The sequence below is a fragment of the Oncorhynchus mykiss genome, chromosome 5 (assembly GCF_057628025.1).
Source record: "Oncorhynchus mykiss isolate SJ-2025 chromosome 5, ASM5762802v1, whole genome shotgun sequence".
Taxonomy (NCBI): domain Eukaryota; kingdom Metazoa; phylum Chordata; class Actinopteri; order Salmoniformes; family Salmonidae; genus Oncorhynchus; species Oncorhynchus mykiss.
Genome location: NC_143026.1, coordinates 22,117,395 through 22,136,522, shown reverse-complemented (window position 1 = coordinate 22,136,522; position 19,128 = coordinate 22,117,395). Strand labels below are relative to the sequence as shown.

Sequence of the window (19,128 nt, the reverse complement as noted above, 5' to 3'; positions counted from 1 at the left end):
AAGTGGGAAAAAGGGCTGCCTAAGTATGATCCTCAATCAGAGACAACGATAGACAGCTGCCTCTGATTGGGAACCATACTCGGCCAAAAACAAAGAAATAAACAACATAGAATGCCCGCCCCAAATCACACCCTGACCTAACCAAATAGAGAAATAAAACGTCTCTCTAAGGTCAGGGCGTGACAGTAGGAGAAGCTAAAGCCTACTATTACAGAGTTGTACATAGCTGTGGTTTGTTTTGTGGCAGAAATAGAAGCACCTGTGTTTCGTATTTTCAATTTCCCCTGTTCTTTTGAAGTTCCTGTGCGCTCTCTTTCTGTCATTGTGTCTGTCATTATTCAGAGGTTGTGCGTGCATGTGATTGTGAAGGTGTCTGTGTGTTTTATTACAGATTGTGTGTGTCTTTTTGTCAGTCTCTCTGTCATTACACGCCAGCTGGTGTGTGTCTGTCAGTCTGTCTGTCATTACTGTCCGGCTGGTGTGTGTCTGTCAGTCTGTCTGTCATTATTGGCCGGCTGGTGTGTAGATGCTAGGAGGAGATAGTACAGATGTTACTAGGGGTTAATGAATGACTGTCCAACAGGGTGGGTTAAGCTCCATGGTCCTCATTTACAATGCTGCACATCTAAACTTACATCACTGAGCTCTACTGTGTGCAACTTCTTGGTGTAACAGAGTATAGGCCTAGTGAGAGTCTGAAGGGAACCATTAATTACTCTCCTCTCAACTCTCCTCTCAGCTCCGTAGTTAGGAAGGAAACATAAGGGCCTGTTACAGTTTCTGAAGCTGTGATGACAAACCCAGTGAGGCTGCCAGTCACTGCCTGATGCTTTACAGATCCAAACCCCCTCATAGTTACAGTTTCTGAAGCTGTGATGACAAACCCAGTTGGGCTGCCAGTCACTGCCTGATGGTTTACAGATCCAAACCCCCTCATAGTTACAGTTTCTGAAGCTGTGATGACAAACCCAGTGAGGCTGCCAGTCACTGCCTGATGCTTTACAGATCCAAACCCCCTCATAGTTACAGTTTCTGAAGCTGTGATGACAAACCCAGTGAGGCTGCCAGTCACTGCCTGATGCTTTACAGATCCAAACCCCCTCATAGTTACAGTTTGTAAAGCTGTGATGACAAACCCAGTTGGGCTGCCAGTCACTGCCTGATGCTTTACAGATCCAAACCCCCTCATAGTTACAGTTTCTGAAGCTGTGATGACAAACCCAGTTGGGCTGCCAGTCACTGCCTGATGCTTTACAGATCCAAACACCCTCATAGTTACAGTTTCTAAAGCTGTGATGACAAACCCAGTTGGGCTGCCAGTCACTGCCTGATGGTTTACAGATCCAAACCCCCTCATAGTTACAGTTTCTGAAGCTGTGATGACAAACCCAGTTGGGCTGCCAGTCACTGCCTGATGCTTTACAGATCCAAACCCCCTCATAGTTACAGTTTCTGAAGCTGTGATGACAAACCCAGTTGGGCTGCCAGTCACTGCCTGATGCTTTACAGATCCAAACCCCCTCATAGTTACAGTTTGTAAAGCTGTGATGACAAACCCAGTGGGGCTGCCAGTCACTGCCTGATGCTTTACAGATCCAAACACCCTCATAGTTACAGTTTCTAAAGCTGTGATGACAAACCCAGTTGGGCTGCCAGTCACTGCCTGATGCTTTACAGATCCAAACCCCCTCATAGTTACAGTTTCTAAATCTGTGATGACAAACCCAGTGGGGCTGCCAGTCACTGCCTGATGGTTTACAGATCCAAACCCCCTCATAGTTACAGTTTCTGAAGCTGTGATGACAAACCCAGTGGGGCTGCCAGTCACTGCCTGATGGTTTACAGATCCAAACACCCTCATAGTTACAGTTTCTAAAGCTGGGATGACAAACCCAGTGGGGCTGCCAGTCACTGCCTGATGGTTTACAGATCCAAACCCCCTCATAGTTACAGTTTGTAAAGCTGTGATGACAAACCCAGTTGGGCTGCCAGTCACTGCCTGATGGTTTACAGATCCAAACACCCTCATAGTTACAGTTTCTAAAGCTGTGATGACAAACCCAGTTGGGCTGCCAGTCACTGCCTGATGGTTTACAGATCCAAACACCCTCATAGTTACAGTTTCTAAAGCTGGGATGACAAACCCAGTGGGGCTGCCAGTCACTGCCTGATGGTTTACAGATCCAAACCCCCTCAATACCCCTCTCTAATTAGCCCCCTTGATACCCCCTTAAGCCCCCCAAACCCTATCCAGGTCCCTAGCACACCCATCCTGTGGGTTCGGTACAGTCTTTGATACTGCAGCTGCTAAGGGTTTTTTGAGTAAATACAGCAATGCTATATAAAACGTGTTTATGAAAAACAACTGCACAGTGGAAGTAGTAGGCTAGAAGGTATTTGTGTGTGGTTTGCTGGCTTGTCCAAGGTGAGGCAGAGCGTTTTACTGTTTGTCTGTTGTCTAACGCAGCCTGTGCTACCTCCCTGCCAGGAAAATTATGAAATAATGTCTGTGGATTTTTTTCGCAATACTTTGTTACTTAAACAGAATTACAGACAGTTGTTTTTCTGCAGGTGTGTGTGTTAGAGCGGGTAAACAAACACACACACACACCTATTTAAATAATCACCTGAATCTCCCTTCCTTCCTTCCTTCCTTACAACCATCTCCCACGCTCTGTTCATGTCTGTAGTATCAGAGAATGCAGAGAGGGAGGAGGCAGAGGAGTTGGAAGTGCAGACAGAACGTTACATCCAAGACCTCCAGCAGGCCCTGAGTGGGACTGGAACCTCCTCTACTGACTACAGCTTCACCTTGACCTCTAACCCCGGCCTATTCCATGGGTTATGTGGCAAGTCATAACATAGGCTGTGTTTTCTGCCCCAACAAGTTAAGCCATTTAACGACTTTCCTGAACTATAACCCTTCCCAAAACTTAACCCTTGGACATGATCCTTAAAAATGCTAATATCGGAAACCATGACTTGAATTCAATTTGTGTCACAAATGCTAAAATATTAGCATTTGGAAACAGTGCCAGGGAAAATAAAACCAAAGCATGGATTGCTGTCAAACCTTGTCCAAAGACTGTTTATAAGGTAAGGAAACCAATGTAATTTTGTAATTTGGGCAAAATATCTCCTTAATTGTTTATTTTAGCAAGATAGCCATTCGTCATGTGATATCGGATCTGTGTACATTGTCAAATACATTTTCAGGTTAATGTGATTTCATCATGAGAATCAACACTTATGATGTTTTTATATGATGTTATCTTTAAGAGCCGTTAATGGACGTGAGACTAAACTGTGTAGCCGAAAACCTTATGTCGTATCTTATATCATATCCTCATTTTTTCTCAGGACCCTCTAACAAGCACTTATTGAGCTCTAACTAGCACCCAGGAAGGCATTGAACCCAGGAAGGCATTGAACCCAGGAAGGCATTGAACCCAGGAAGGCATTCATGTGGTGAAGTAACTCTAGGCTCTAGGAGGTTGCCATGCGTTAAGAGTGTCATATACCTGAAGGCCAGTGGTGTGATGCAATACCGCTATGTTATTATCACAACCTTGGGAAATTCGGCTTGCAGCTTCACATTATATTAAAACACACAAGTCAGTCAGGCAATCATACCAACAGCGGGGTTGTATTGGTACTACAGTTGATGGATCATTCAGGAGTGTTTGTTGTTGCTTTCGAGTGCTAATATAAGGCTCTGTGATGTCATCCTATGATATTCATGTCTTCCTCCCACTCTGTGCTTTGACAGGAAAATGATCCTCATCACGTTGTAAAGTAGAATACAGCACTATCACTATGGAGGTAAACACACACACACAGCCAACTAACAGCTTAGTGACGGTCAGTGTGCTCAGAGGTCGACCACATGCACACACACACACACACATCTGCTTTGAGCTGTGTTGCCATAGTAATAATGTAATGATAGAATGGAAATCCTAGTGCATGTGTTTCAGTAGAAAATGGAAATGAATAGAATTGACTGTTTCAGAAACGAGAGTTTTGGACAAGGCCATTCACAGAACACACTGTGGTGTATCATCCCTGAGGAAAAAGCGCCTAACATTTTTCTGTTGCTCAACAGTTAATAATAAATATGAATTAATTCATCATAGAGATATGACTCATTACTATTAAAGGGTCCATGTCTAATGTGGGGCGGCAGGGTAGCCTAGTGGTTAGAGCGTTGGACTAGTAACCGGAAGGTTGCAAGTTCAAATCCCCGAGCTGGCCTGGACTGGAGAGTTAGAAACATCTGGGTGGTTGTTGGGTAGGCCTTGATGTAAAGATTGGAATGTGATCTTCATGTTTTTACTGCACATGACTGTCCCAGAGCATCAGCCCCAGGACGGCTCCCACATAGCTGTGAGTGGATTATCACTATTATCGTGCCAGCAGTGATCAGTTTATCATCATAACAGCAACATGCGTTTGACTATAAACGCCCTGTAGCACTCACTTCCGTCATCATGAAGTGCTTTGAGAGACTAGTCAAGGATCATATCACCTCCATCCTACCTGACAACTCAGACCCACTCCAATTTGCATACCGCCCCAATAGGTCCACAGACGACGCAATCACACTGCACACTGCCCTAACCCATCTGGACAAGAGGAATACCTATGTAAGAATGCTGTTAATCAATTACAGCTCAGCACTCAACACCATAGTACCCTCCAAACTCTTCATTAAGCTGGAGGCCCTGGGTCTCGACCCCGCCCTGTGCAACTGGGTCCTGGACTTTCTGATGGGCCGCTCCCGGGAGGTGAGGGTAGGAAACAACATCTCCACCCTGCTGATCCTCAACACTGGAGCCCCACAAGGGTACGTTCTCAGCCCTCTCCTGTAGTCCCTGTTCACCCATGACTGCATGGCCCTGCACGCCTCCAACTCAATCATCAAGTTTGCAGACAACACTACAGTGTTAGGCTTGATTGCCAAAAACGACGAGACGGCCTACAGGGAGGAGGTGAGGGATCTCAGAGTGTGGTGTCAGGAAAATAACCTCACACTCAACGTCAACAAAACAAAGGAGATGATCGTGGACTTCAGGAAACAGCAGAGAGAGCACCCCCCTATCCACATCGAGCAGGGGAAAGTTTTAAGTTCCTCAGTGTACACATCATGGACAAACTGAAATGGTCCACCCACACAGACAGCGTGGTGAAAAAGGCACAACAGCACCTCTTCAACCTCAGGAGGCTGAAGAAATTTGACTTTCACAGTCACAAACCTTTCCAGATGCACAATCGAGAGCATTCTGTCGGGCTGTATCCCTGCCTGGGTACGGCAACTGCTCCGCCCACAACCGTAAGGCTCTCCAGTGGGTGGTGCGGTCTGCACATCGCATCACCGGGGGCAAACTACCTGCCCTTCAGGACACCTACACCACCCGATGTCACAGGAAGGCCAAAAAGATAATCAAGGACAACAACCACCTGAGCCACTGCCTGTTCACCCCACTACCATCCAGAAGGCGAGGTCAGTACAGGTGCATCAAAGCTGGGACCGAGAGACTGAAAAACAGCTTCTATCTCAAGGCCATCAGACTCTTAAACAGCCATCACTAACATTGAGTGGCTGCTGACAACTTACTGACTCAAATCTCTAGCAACTTTTAATAATTAATAATTGGATGTAATAAATGTATCACTAGTCACTTAAACAATGCCACTTTATGCAATGTTAACATACCCTACATTACTCATCTCATATATATATACTGTACTCTATACCATCTACTGCATCTTGCCTATGCCATCGCTCATCCATATATTTATATGTACATTTTCTTAATAATTCCTTTACACTTGTGTGTATAAGGTAGTTGTTGTGAAATTGTTAGATTACTAGTTAGATGTTACTGCACGGTCGGAACTAGAAGCACAAGCATTTCGCTACACTCACAGTAATATCTGCTAACCATGTGTATGTGACCAATAAAATTTGATTTGATTTCATTTGAAACAGTCATATATGTCAGTCTTTTACCACCTAGTCATTGGGATCCCTCAGATCATTGATATTGTGCAACTTTACATTTGATGTGGCATTTAAAAGTACGAATCCAGCATTATTATAGTATGTGAATAATGGAATATTGTTCTTCTCCTCCTGTCCCCTCTGTCTTTTCTCCTGTCTTCTCCTCGTGTCTTCCTCTGATGTATCTTTTCTCCTGTCTTCTCCTCCTGTCTTCCTCTGATGTGTCTTTTCTCCTGTCTTCTCCTCCTGTCTTCCTCTGATGTGTATTTTCTCCTGTCTTCTCCTCCTGTCCCTCTGATGTGTCTTTCCTCCTGTCTTCTCCTCCTGTCTTCCTCTGATGTGCCTTTTCTCCTGTCTTCTCCTCCTGTCTTCCTCTGATGTGTCTTTTCTCCTGTCTTCTCCTCCTGTCTTCTTCTGATGTATCTTTTCTCCTGTCTCCTCCACCTGTCCCTCTGTGTCTTTTCTCCTGTCTTCTCCTCCTGTCTTCCTCTGATGTGTCTTTTCTCCTGTCTTCTCCTCCTGTCCCCCTCTGATGTGTCTTTTCTCCTGTCTTCTCCTCGTGTCTTCCTCTGATGTGTCTTTTCTCCTGTCTTCTCCTCCTGTCTTCCTCTGATGTGTCTTTTCTCCTGTCTTCTCCTCCCATCCCTCTGATGTGTCTTTTCTCCTGTCTCCTCCTCCTGTCCCTCTGATGTGTCTTTTCTCCTGTCTTCTCCTGTCTTCCTCTGATGTGTCTTTTCTCCTGTCTTCTCCTCCTCTTCCTCTGATGTGTCTTTTCTCCTGTCTTCTCCTCCTGTCTTCTTCTGATGTGTCTTTTCTCCTGTCTTCTCCTGTCTTCCTCTGATGTGTCTTTTCTCCTGTCTTCTCCTCCTGTCTTCTTCTGATGTGTCTTTTCTCCTGTCTTCTCCTCCTGTCTTCCTCTGATGTGTCTTTTCTCCTGTCTTCTCCTCCTGTCTTCCTCTGATGTGTCTTTTCTCCTGTCTTCTCCTCCTCTTCCTCTGATGTGTCTTTTCTCCTGTCTTCTCCTTGTGTCCCTCTGATGTGTCTTTTCTCCTGTCTTCTCCTCCTGTCTTCCTCTGATGTGTCTTTTCTCCTGTCTTCTCCTCCCATCCCTCTGATGTGTCTTTTCTCCTGTCTCCTCCTCCTGTCCCTCTGATGTGTCTTTTCTCCTGTCTTCTCCTGTCTTCCTCTGATGTGTCTTTTCTCCTGTCTTCTCCTCCTCTTCCTCTGATGTGTCTTTTCTCCTGTCTTCTCCTCCTGTCTTCTTCTGATGTGTCTTTTCTCCTGTCTTCTCCTGTCTTCCTCTGATGTGTCTTTTCTCCTGTCTTCTCCTCCTGTCTTCTTCTGATGTGTCTTTTCTCCTGTCTTCTCCTCCTGTCTTCCTCTGATGTGTCTTTTCTCCTGTCTTCTCCTCCTGTCTTCCTCTGATGTGTCTTTTCTCCTGTCTTCTCCTCCTCTTCCTCTGATGTGTCTTTTCTCCTGTCTTCTCCTTGTGTCCCTCTGATGTGTCTTTTCTCCTGTCTTCTTCTCCTGTCTTCCTCTGATGTGTCTTTTCTCCTGTCTTCTCCTCCTGTCTTCCTCTGATGTGTCTTTTCTCCTGTCTTCTCCTCCTGTCTTCCTCTGATGTGTATTTTCTCCTGTCTTCTCCTCCTGTCCCTCTGATGTGTCTTTCCTCCTGTCTTCTCCTCCTGTCTTCCTCTGATGTGCATTTTCTCCTGTCTTCTCCTCCTGTCTTCCTCTGATGTGTCTTTTCTCCTGTCTTCTCCTCCTGTCTTCTTCTGATGTATCTTTTCTCCTGTCTCCTCCACCTGTCCCTCTGTGTCTTTTCTCCTGTCTTCTCCTCCTGTCTTCCTCTGATGTGTCTTTTCTCCTGTCTTCTCCTCATGTCTTCCTCTGATGTGTCTTTTCTCCTGTCTTCTCCTCCTGTCTTCCTCTGATGTGTCTTTTATCCTGTCTTCTCCTGTCTTCCTCTGATGTGTCTTTTCTCCTGTCTTCTCCTCCTGTCTTCCTCTGATGTGTCTTTTCTCCTGTCTTCTCCTCCCATCCCTCTGATGTGTCTTTTCTCCTGTCTCCTCCTCCTGTCCCTCTGATGTGTCTTTTCTCCTGTCTTCTCCTGTCTTCCTCTGATGTGTCTTTTCTCCTGTCTTCTCCTCCTCTTCCTCTGATGTGTCTTTTCTCCTGTCTTCTCCTCCTGTCTTCTTCTGATGTGTCTTTTCTCCTGTCTTCTCCTGTCTTCCTCTGATGTGTCTTTTCTCCTGTCTTCTCCTCCTGTCTTCTTCTGATGTGTCTTTTCTCCTGTCTTCTCCTGTCTTCCTCTGATGTCTTTTCTCCTGTCTTCTCCTCCTCTTCCTCTGATGTGTCTTTTCTCCTGTCTTCTCCTCGTGTCCCTCTGATGTGTCTTTTCTCCTGTCTTCTCCTCCTGTCTTCCTCTGATGTGTCTTTTCTCCTGTCTTCTCCTCCTGTCTTCCTCTGATGTGTCTTTTCTCCTCCTGTCTTCCTCTGATGTGTCTTTTCTCCTGTCTTCTCCTCCTGTCTTCTTCTGATGTGTCTTTTCTCCTGTCTTCTCCTCCTCTTCCTCTGATGTGTCTTTTCTCCTGTCTTCTCCTCGTGTCCCTCTGATGTGTCTTTTCTCCTGTCTTCTCCTCCTGTCTTCCTCTGATGTGTCTTTTCTCCTGTCTTCTCCTCCTGTCTTCCTCTGATGTGTCTTTTCTCCTCCTGTCTTCCTCTGATGTGTCTTTTCTCCTGTCTTCTCCTCCTCTTCCTCTGATGTGTCTTTTCTCCTGTCTTCTCCTCCTCTTCCTCTGATGTGTCTTTTCTCCTGTCTTCTCCTCCTGTCTTCCTCTGATGTGTCTTTTCTCCTGTCTTCTCCTCCTCTTCCTCTGATGTGTCTTTTCTCCTGTCTTCTCCTCCTCTTCCTCTGATGTGTCTTTTCTCCTGTCTTCTCCTCGTGTCTTCCTCTGATGTGTCTTTTCTCCTGTCTTCTCCTCCTCTTCCTCTGATGTGTCTTTTCTCCTGTCTTCTCCTCCTGTCTTCTTCTGATGTGTCTTTTCTCCTGTCTTCTCCTCCTGTCTTCCTCTGATGTGTCTTTTCTCCTGTCTTCTCCTCCTGTCTTCCTCTGATGTGTCTTTTCTCCTGTCTTCTCCTCCTGTCTTCCTCTGATGTGTCTTTTCTCCTGTCTTCTCCTCTTCCTCTGATGTGTCTTTTCTCCTGTCTTCTCCTCTTCCTCTGATGTGTCTTTTCTCCTGTCTTCTCCTCCTCTTCCTCTGATGTGTCTTTTCTCCTGTCTTCTCCTCGTGTCTTCCTCTGATGTGTCTTTTCTCCTGTCTTCTCCTCCTGTCTTCCTCTGATGTGTCTTTTCTCCTGTCTTCTCCTCCTGTCTTCCTCTGATGTGTCTTTTCTCCTGTCTTCTCCTCCTCTTCCTCTGATGTGTCTTTTCTCCTGTCTTCTCCTCCTGTCTTCCTCTGATGTGTCTTTTCTCCTGTCTTCTCCTGTCTTCCTCTGATGCGTCTTTTCTCCTGTCTTCTCCTTCTGTCCCCCTCTGATGTGTCTTTCCTCCAGTCATTCTTTTGTGTTCAGAAGAGCTTTGTGTGTGTGAGGATGTGTGGTCTCTCTTTGTGTGTGTGTGTGTGTGTGTGTGTGTGTGTGTGTAGTGTCACAGGTCTAAACTACCCCTGAACCGACTGATTATTCTCTCTGAGGCCTGCTTTGAAAACCACCTCCAGAACCAGCATGTGGATCCATTTACACCAGGACTGTGTGTGTATGTGTGTGGCATGGCTATGTGTGTGTGTGTGTACAGTGTGTGTGTGATAGGGCTATGTGTGTGTGAATGTGTGCACAGTGTGTGTGGGGCAGGGCTATGTGTGTGTAAATGTGTGTACAGTGTGTGTGTGTGTGTGTGTGTGGCAGGGCTATGTGTGTGTAAATGTGTGTGTGGCAGGGCTATCTGTGTGCAAGTGTGTGTACAGTGTGTGTGTGGCAGGGCTATGTGAGTGTAAATGTGTGTGTGGCAGGGCTATGTGTGTGTAGCAGGGCTATGAGTGTGTAAATGTATGTATGTTTATGGCATTGGAGGTTAATGGTTTTCATCCCCAGTAGATGGACCAGTGTAAAGAGAGTACCTGTATGATCAACCCGGGACACAAACCTGTGTTCACAACAACAACATTGGACTTGACCTCCTCTCCCTCTCTCTACTTTCTATCATCCTGTTATCTGGTTACCAGTCACCTCACCACCTCTACACTCCACTGTGAATTTCGCCCAGAAACAGCAGTGGTTACAGCAGTGTTTGTGACTCCTATAGGAGTAATCCAGTTTAATATAGGACACCACAGTGATGTAGGAGCGACAGGCTATCTAAATTGCTCCTAATTCTCTCCAGTAGTTAATAATTGAATCTGAGTCACAGAGAGCGAGAGAGAGGGAAATCGAGAGAGAGTCTGAAACAGTAGCGTTTCTATGACAACTTATGGAAGCTCTGCCCAAGTCAACATTTTGTAGCCAACTTGTTGCGATACATCATGATACCGGCCAATAGTGTTCTGGGCCAAATCATTGTTGACCAATCGTTTTACTGCCCATGTCTTTACCGGCCAATTAAGTAACTGTCCAACTCGTTAGGGTCCAGCTAGCCTTACTGAGGCCTGTTAGTCCTAACTAGGGCCCTGAGGTTTCCCTTGTCAGGTCACATGGTCAGGAAGAACTCTAGTATTCAGTGTAATGTTAGTAATATAGGTAATATTCAGTCTAGTATTATTAGGTTGATGTTTAGTCTGCTGATGTTTACCTAATGTTACTCAGAGGAGATTAAGTCATGACTGGCACATATTACCCTGCTGTAAATATACCAGAGAGAGGGGGAAGGAGACAGAAGAGGGGGGGAGGCAGGGAGGGAGGGAGTGTGTGGGTGTGTGCACTAGTATATGTGTGTTACAGGTGCACAGATGAACTCTTTCCCTTCCCCAATCTTGCCCCTGTCTATCCCATCCCTCTCCCTCCTGGGTTCTATGTTGTTTTGTGAGGTTCCAGAGCCAGTGGAGGTCAGAGTGTTACTGACTTACGGTCTAGAACGTGGAACCCCACTGCAGAACTTCAACCACTCACTAAAGGAGGAGAATCCAAGTTATAGACTGTTTTCTCTGCTACCGCACGGCAAGCGGTACCGGAGCATCAAGTCTAGGACCAAAAGGCTCCTCAACAGCTTCTACCCCCAAGCCATAAGACTGCTGAACAATTAATAAAATCGCCACAGGACAATTTACATTGACCCCTGTAAATAGCCTCGTTATTATTATTGCGTTACTTTTTATTATTACTTTTTATTTTAGTCTACTTGGTAAAAAAATTCTTAACTCTTCTTGAACTGCACTGTTGGTTAAGGGCTTGTAAGTAAGTGTTAGGAAAATTTAGTTCTAGTGTTCATTAACCAATTCAATTAAACTACTCATTCTGCTATATCAGGATTTGTAGGATACTGATAGAAAGGAAGACAGACAGAGGCCCAGTCTACAATAGTACAATAGTTAAATGTTTATTCACGGGAACGTTCTCCCTATAATTTCCGGTACATTGGTCTATATACCTCACATTTCGTCATAAATGTCCCTCCTCCTCTCAGATACTATGGCGATATAGTTCACAAGTTCTTCTCACATTGTCTGCCACCTGTTAAACAATCTACTACAAGCCCAAGGTCTCTCCTGGGTGGGGACAGAATGTCCTGTAAGGAACACAGTATTCCAGCCGGTCTGATGAGAGCTCCATTCATTTCTAACAAGGAACAGAAAGTCCTTGTTCAAATTCTTGACTAAAACTACACACATTATATTCAGTATTATGATTATAATAAGATTCATACATTCATACAGTAACAGAGTAGTATTCTGTTTAGTTATAGTTCGAAGTTAAATGTATACATAATTTAGTCATTATTCATAAAAGTCCCACAACAATAAGCATTTCACATCAAAGTCTACACTTGTTGTATTCGGCGCATGTGACAAATAAAGTTTGATTTGATTTGAACCACAGACTCAGACATGAGCTACAAAACATCAATGCTGAGTAAGAACACACACACACACACAGCTCACTTCCCTTCTTTCTAGGGGTCATTATCCTATCCCCATAAATCTACAGGGTGGGGCCGCCACTGCACGTCACATTGTCTAGGGCCTGATGTCACATGCGTGCGTGCCGTGTGTGTGCGCGTGGCTGCTGAGACTGGAAAAGAGCGCTGAAAGGGGGCCTCAATGACGCACAGACTACAGAGCTCAACACAGAGACAAAGATCAAACACACACACATACACACACACACACAAAGTATGAGGGAATCCCTCCCAAGTGATTGTTGAGTGCAGCTCCCATCACGTAGAGTGAGTCCATGTGTTTCTGATCATCTCACTGCTGTAGTTTCTCTGATTCTCAATAGAAAATAGAGGGATTGGGTTTCGGATGGGGGGAAAAAAACCTTGTCTAGGTTCCTTGGCAACCAATACCAGACGCAACAGACCCAAACCCTGCCTGTATTCAGAGGGAAGGGGTGGCTAGTGGCTGTGTCAGGGCTGGGCTATTCGATTATGTCCCCTTAGGTTATCACAAGGTTATCTAAGGATATAAATATCCCAGTCACAGTGTTGCTGCATTTTCTTCCATCTCCTGATAACTAACTCTAACCAACTCTAACCCTGCTCTCCTGTTCTGGCTCTGATAAGTTGGGGCGGGGGTTGCAGTGGTACATCAGTGGTAAGGAGACTAGAGTCAGAGCTGTACTCTCGCTTTTTCCTGGTGTTGAATGACAAGAAAGCCAAGATACACAGTCTACAGGAGAACACCACACACCTGCAGGAGACCAGGTACATAGTACACACACATCCCCCATCTATGACCTAACCTAACGTTACCCCATAGGGGTTTGTCTGCACGTGAGGAACCGCTCATATAATCAAATCAAATCAAATTTTATTTGTCACATACACATGGTTAGCAGATGTTAATGCGAGTGTAGCGAAATGCTTGATGTCCACACCCCTCTGAATATATGTCTCCTGTCATATATTCATCATCTATAGAATGTGGTAACACCTTGTGATATCATGATGTTGTTAATCTGGTTGCACATGCTAGTATGGAAGGTGTGATTTATCCAAAACCATACTGTTCAATATAAACTGATTACAAGACCCCCCTACCCTAGGCAGTCACAGCCTGCCTCAACAGCACCTACCCAGGGTATATATATATATACACACACACATTTATTATCACCATAGTAGTTGTAAACAGGAAAGGAAGTTATTTGTTATACAGAGCAGCCTGGTCTTATCTTCAAGTAATAGAGGGGAAACAGTTAGAGATGTTTAGTACACTAGGCTGGTATAGTGGGTATATTACACTAGGCTGGTATAGTAAACTAGGCTGGTATAGTGTGTATAGTAAACTAGGCTGGTATAGTGTGTATGGTACACTAGGCTGGTATAGTGGGTATATTACACTAGGCTGGTATAGTGGGTATATTACACTAGGCTGGTATAGTGTGTATAGTAAACTAGGCTGGTATAGTGTGTATGGTACACTAGGCTGGTATAGTGGGTATATTACACTAGGCTGGTATAGTGGGTATAGTACACTAGGCTGGTATAGTGGGTATATTACACTAGGCTGGTATAGTAAACTAGGCTGGTATAGTGTGTATAGTAAACTAGGCTGGTATAGTGTGTATGGTACACTAGGCTGGTATAGTGGGTATATTACACTAGGCTGGTATAGTGGGTATATTACACTAGGCTGGTATAGTGTGTATGGTACACTAGGCTGGTATAGTGGGTATATTACACTAGGCTGGTATAGTGGGTATATTACACTAGGCTGGTATAGTGGGTATATTACACTAGGCTGGTATGGTGTGTATGGTACACTAGGCTGGTATAGTGGGTATATTACACTAGGCTGGTATAGTGGGTATTGTACACTAGGCTGGTATAGTGGGTATAGTAAACTAGGCTGGTATAGTGTGTATGGTACACTAGGCTGGTATAGTGGGTATATTACACTAGGCTGGTATAGTGGGTATATTACACTAGGCTGGTATAGTGTGTATGGTACACTAGGCTGGTATAGTGGGTATATTACACTAGGCTGGTATAGTGGGTGTATTACACTAGGCTGGTATAGTGGGTATATTACACTAGGCTGGTATAGTGGGTATATTACACTAGGCTGGTATAGTGGGTATATTACACTAGGCTGGTATAGTGTGTATAGTACACTAGGCTGGTATAGTGGGTATATTACACTAGGCTGGTATAGTGTGTATAGTACACTAGGCTGGTATAGTGGGTATATTACACTAGGCTGGTATAGTGGGTATATTACACTAGGCTGGTATAGTGGGTATGGTACACTAGGCTGGTATAGTGGGTATATTACACTAGGCTGGTATAGTGGATATATTACACTAGGCTGGTATAGTGGGTATAGTACACTAGGCTGGTATATTGTGTATAGTACACTAGGCTGGTATAGTGGGTATATTACACTAGGCTGGTATAGTGGGTATATTACACTAGGCTGGTATAGTGGGTATATTACACTAGGCTGGTATAGTGTGTATAGTACACTAGGCTGGTATAGTGGGTATATTACACTAGGCTGGTATAGTGGGTATATTACACTAGGCTGGTATAGTGGGTATATTACACTAGGCTGGTATAGTGTGTATAGTACACTAGGCTGGTATAGTGGGTATATTACACTAGGCTGGTATAGTGGGTATGGTACACTAGGCTGGTATAGTGGGTATATTACACTAGGCTGGTATAGTGGGAATTGTACACTAGGCTGGTATAGTGGGTATAGTACACTTGGCTGGTATAGTGGGTATATTACACTAGGCTGGTATAGTGGGTATATTACACTTGGCTGGTATAGTGGGTATAGTACACGAGGCTGGTATAGTGGGTATAGTACACTAGGCTGGTATAGTGGGTATATTACACTAGGCTGGTATAGTGGGTATATTACACTAGGCTGGTATAGTGGGTATTGTACACTAGGCTGGTATAGTACACTAGGCTGATATAGTGGGTATAGTACACTAAGCTTGTATAGTGGTTACATTACACTAGACTGGTATAGTGGGTATTGTACACTAGGCTGGTATAGTGGGTATAGTACACTTGGCTGGTATAGTGGGTATTGTACACTGGGCTGGTATAGTGGGTATTGTACACTAGGCTGGTATAGTGGGTATAGTACACGGGGCTGGTATAGTGGGTGAAGTACACTAGGTTGGTACAGTGGGTATTGTACACTAGGCTGGTATAGTACACTAGGCTGGTATAGTGGGTATAGTACACGAGGCTGGTATAGTGGGTATATTACACTAGGCTGGTATAGTGGGTATATTACACTAGGCTGGTATAGTGGGTATTGTACACTAGGCTGGTATAGTACACTAGGCTGATATAGTGGGTATAGTACACTAAGCTTGTATAGTGGTTACATTACACTAGACTGGTATAGTGGGTATTGTACACTAGGCTGGTATAGTGGGTATAGTACACTTGGCTGGTATAGTGGGTATTGTACACTGGGCTGGTATAGTGGGTATTGTACACTAGGCTGGTATAGTGGGTATAGTACACGGGGCTGGTATAGTGGGTGAAGTACACTAGGTTGGTACAGTGGGTATTGTACACTAGGCTGGTATAGTACACTAGGCTGGTATAGTGGGTATAGTACACGAGGCTGGTATAGTGGGTATATTACACTATGCTGGTATAGTGGGTATAGTACATTGGGCTGGTATAGTGGGTATAGTACACGAGGCTGGTATGGTGGGTATAGTACACTAGGCTGGTATAGTACACTAGGCTGATATAGTGGGTATAGTACACTAAGCTGGTATAGTGGGTGTAGTACATGAGGCTGGTATAGTGGGTATAGTACGCTAGGCTGGTATAGTGGGTATATTACACTTGGCTGGTATAGTGGGTATAGTACACGAGGCTGGTATAGTGGGTATAGTACACTAGGCTGGTATAGTGGGTATATTACACTTGGCTGGTATAGTGGGTATTGCACACTAGGCTGGTATAGTGGGTATAGTACCCTAGGCTGGTATAGTGGGTATATTACACTAGGCTGGTATAGTGGGCATTGTACACTGGGCTGGTATAGTGGGTATTGTACACTAGGCTGGTATAGTGGGTATAGTACACTTGGCTGGTATAGTGGGTATAGTACACTAGGCTGGTATAGTGGGTATATTACACTAGGCTGGTATAGTGGGTATTGTACACTGGGCTGGTATAGTGGGTATTGTACACTAGGCTGGTATAGTGGGTATAGTACACTTGGCTGGTATAGTGGGTATAGTACACTAGGCTGGTATAGTGGGTATAGTACACTAGGCTGGTATAGTGGGTATTGTACACTAGGCTGGTATAGTGGGTATAGTACACTAGGCTGGTATAGTGGGTATAGTACACTAGGCTGGTATAGTACACTAGGCTTGTATAGTGGGTAAAGTACACTAGGCTGGTATAGTACACTAGGCTGGTATAGTGGGTATATTACACTAGGCTGGTATAGTGGGTATAGTACACTAGGCTGGTATAGTGGGTATATTACACTAGGCTGGTATAGTGGGTATAGTACACTATGCTGGTATAGTGGGTATTGCACACTAGGCTGGTATAGTGGGTATAGTACATTTGGCTGGCATAGTGGGTAAAGTACACTAGGCTGGTATAGTACACTAGGCTGGTATAGTGGGTATAGTGGGTATAGTACACTAGGCTGGTATAGTGGGTATATTACACTAGGCTGGTATAGTGGGTATAGTACACTATGCTGGTATAGTGGGTATTGCACACTAGGCTGGTATAGTGGGTATAGTACATTTGGCTGGTATAGTGTGTTGTGGTTGAGATGGTAGATAAGTGCTGTAGTAGGGGTGTATAGTCAGTTATGTTGGCCGTTCTGACTGAGACAAGGTTTACTTACTTTTCTTATATTTGAGGCTTGTAATGGTAGGTATGATCCCTATTGGTCTCTCCCAGCTGTGTGCTGTTATTGAGGTGGTGGATTAGAGTTGCATCATGGGCATTTGGTTGGAAGGTAGGTAATGGATAGTGGTAGTCTTTTTATAGGCACTAACTCTGCCATGATTCGTTGGACAAAGCCTATGGGAAAAAATAAATAGTGTTTTTGTAGGGTTTTGGATAAATGCAGAAAAGAATGGTTAGGAGGTAATATATGTTTTGTTCTATGAGATAATCTTCATCAGCTAACGTCACTTTTTGTGAATTTTGACAAATGTATATAATAAAACAAGCACATAAAGAACTTAAAGGCTTCATTATTCATAAAGGTCATGTTAACTGAATGACATTATCTCATGGAAGCAAACGTATAAGATCTCCTAAGCCTGTGTTAACCTCAGACCTTATTTTTGGTGATTATTCCCAAACCCTTTTCTTTCTCCGTTAATGTTTCCCATAGGAATGGCTGAACGAACCAGAGGTAACTCATTTCCGTCTTTTAGCACTACAAGCTGGTGTGCTCTATTCAATGACTATTCACAGGTTCTTGTGTTGCTTTGGTTGCTACGACAATGAGTCAGTTTGTTGGTGTGTTGCCAGGAAGGGCAGAGGGGATAGGGAAAAGTGGTTGTTTTCACTAAGAGTTTGAGAAATACAGTGTGTGTGTGTGTGTGTGTGTGTGTGTGTGTGTGTGTGTGTGTGTGTGTGTGTGTGTGTGTGTGTGTGCACGACTGTGTGTCTGTGTGTGACAGGGTTTATCATGACCTAGGTGTCACATAGACTGACCACATATACCCAATGTCTCACCCACTGCAGTTGTTAGCTTGTTATGGTATATATACCTGCCTGCCTGGCTACCAGCTGCTTGCCTGCTTGCCTGATGTGATGAATGAAGTCATTTACCTTAACACAGTGTTTTTACAGACCGCCAGCCTGAGTGACCTTGAGACTCATGTTGCTGTTACACACTGAATAGGACTCTACTAGTCTATGTGACATACTACAGTATATTAGTAATACTGCTAAAACAGGAATATGACCTGTAATTGGTTTAATGGAATCATAAGCAAGCAACCATTTTGATGATGGTGATGTGTCATCTCTTCCTCTTCTCCTATCCTCCATTCATGTGCCTGTTTCCCGCTCTCCTCCTCCCTCCATTCCTCCCTCCACTTGTCTCTTTGGGCACGTTTCCCTATCTTCCCATCAGTCAAACATGCTGACCCGTTTAAGGAAGGAAGACACCTGTTCTCTCTGAGACAGAGAAGGGGGGGGGGGGGGGGGGTTAGAGGAAAGGAAAGGAGAAACATACAACAAGTCTGTTTAAGAAGCTGAGACACATGTAGCTATGTAGTGGAAGTTTTTAACATATTCTATAGTAGAGTCAAACATTCTGTTGTAGACGATTGGTCTGAAACCAATCTTACAATTGGACTCCGTATTGACTCTATGTGACTCAGTAGCTCAAAGGTTAAGTTCATATATTTAACCTCTGTACTGACTCCTGCACGTTCTCTCCTCAGGGACATTGCGTAGCCGAAGCCCATTGGACGACAGTCTGAATGACATCACAGACATGGTGCCCTGCCGTAAACGCCACTTCCGTCACCTGCAACCTCCTGACACGGTTGCTAAGAGACCAACCCCAGAGCCAGCGCAGAAACAGACATACTGATACAACGCACACACACACACACAGCCTCACTCACTCACACTCTCCCTCTCGCACACTCTCTCTCTCAATTCAATTCAAAGGGCTTTATTGGCATGCCAAAGCAAGTGAAATAGATAATAAACAAAAGTGAAATAAACAGTAAAAAATAACAGTAAACACCTCTCTCTCTCTCTCTCTCTCTCTCTCTCTCTCTCTCTCTCTCTCTCTCTCTCTCTCTCTCTCTCTCTCTCTCTCTCTCTCTCTCTCTCTCTCTCTCTCTCTCTCTCTCTCTCTCTCTCTCTCTCTCTCTCTGCGGTAAAGTCTCTCCATGTTTCCTTCTCAGATATGTGTACTGCCAAACTGTAAATCATTAGGTAATCCTCAAATGGGTCTACCTAGTGAGGGTGCCACCCCCCCCCCCAC

At 44.6% G+C, this 19,128-nt stretch overlaps 1 protein-coding gene across 1 annotated transcript; it reads left to right on the top strand.

The window, feature by feature from the left end:
* The first annotated feature begins 2,593 nt into the window (after positions 1-2,593).
* LOC149983198 (uncharacterized) lies at positions 2,594-18,860 on the top strand. Its single transcript, XM_090236587.1, has 4 exons — positions 2,594-2,857; positions 10,924-11,217; positions 12,697-12,876; positions 18,553-18,860. Exons 1-4 carry the CDS (start codon positions 2,681-2,683, stop codon positions 18,724-18,726), a joined length of 825 nt encoding a protein of 274 aa, XP_090092713.1. The 5' UTR covers positions 2,594-2,680; the 3' UTR covers positions 18,727-18,860.
* Positions 18,861-19,128: the final 268 nt, after the last annotated feature.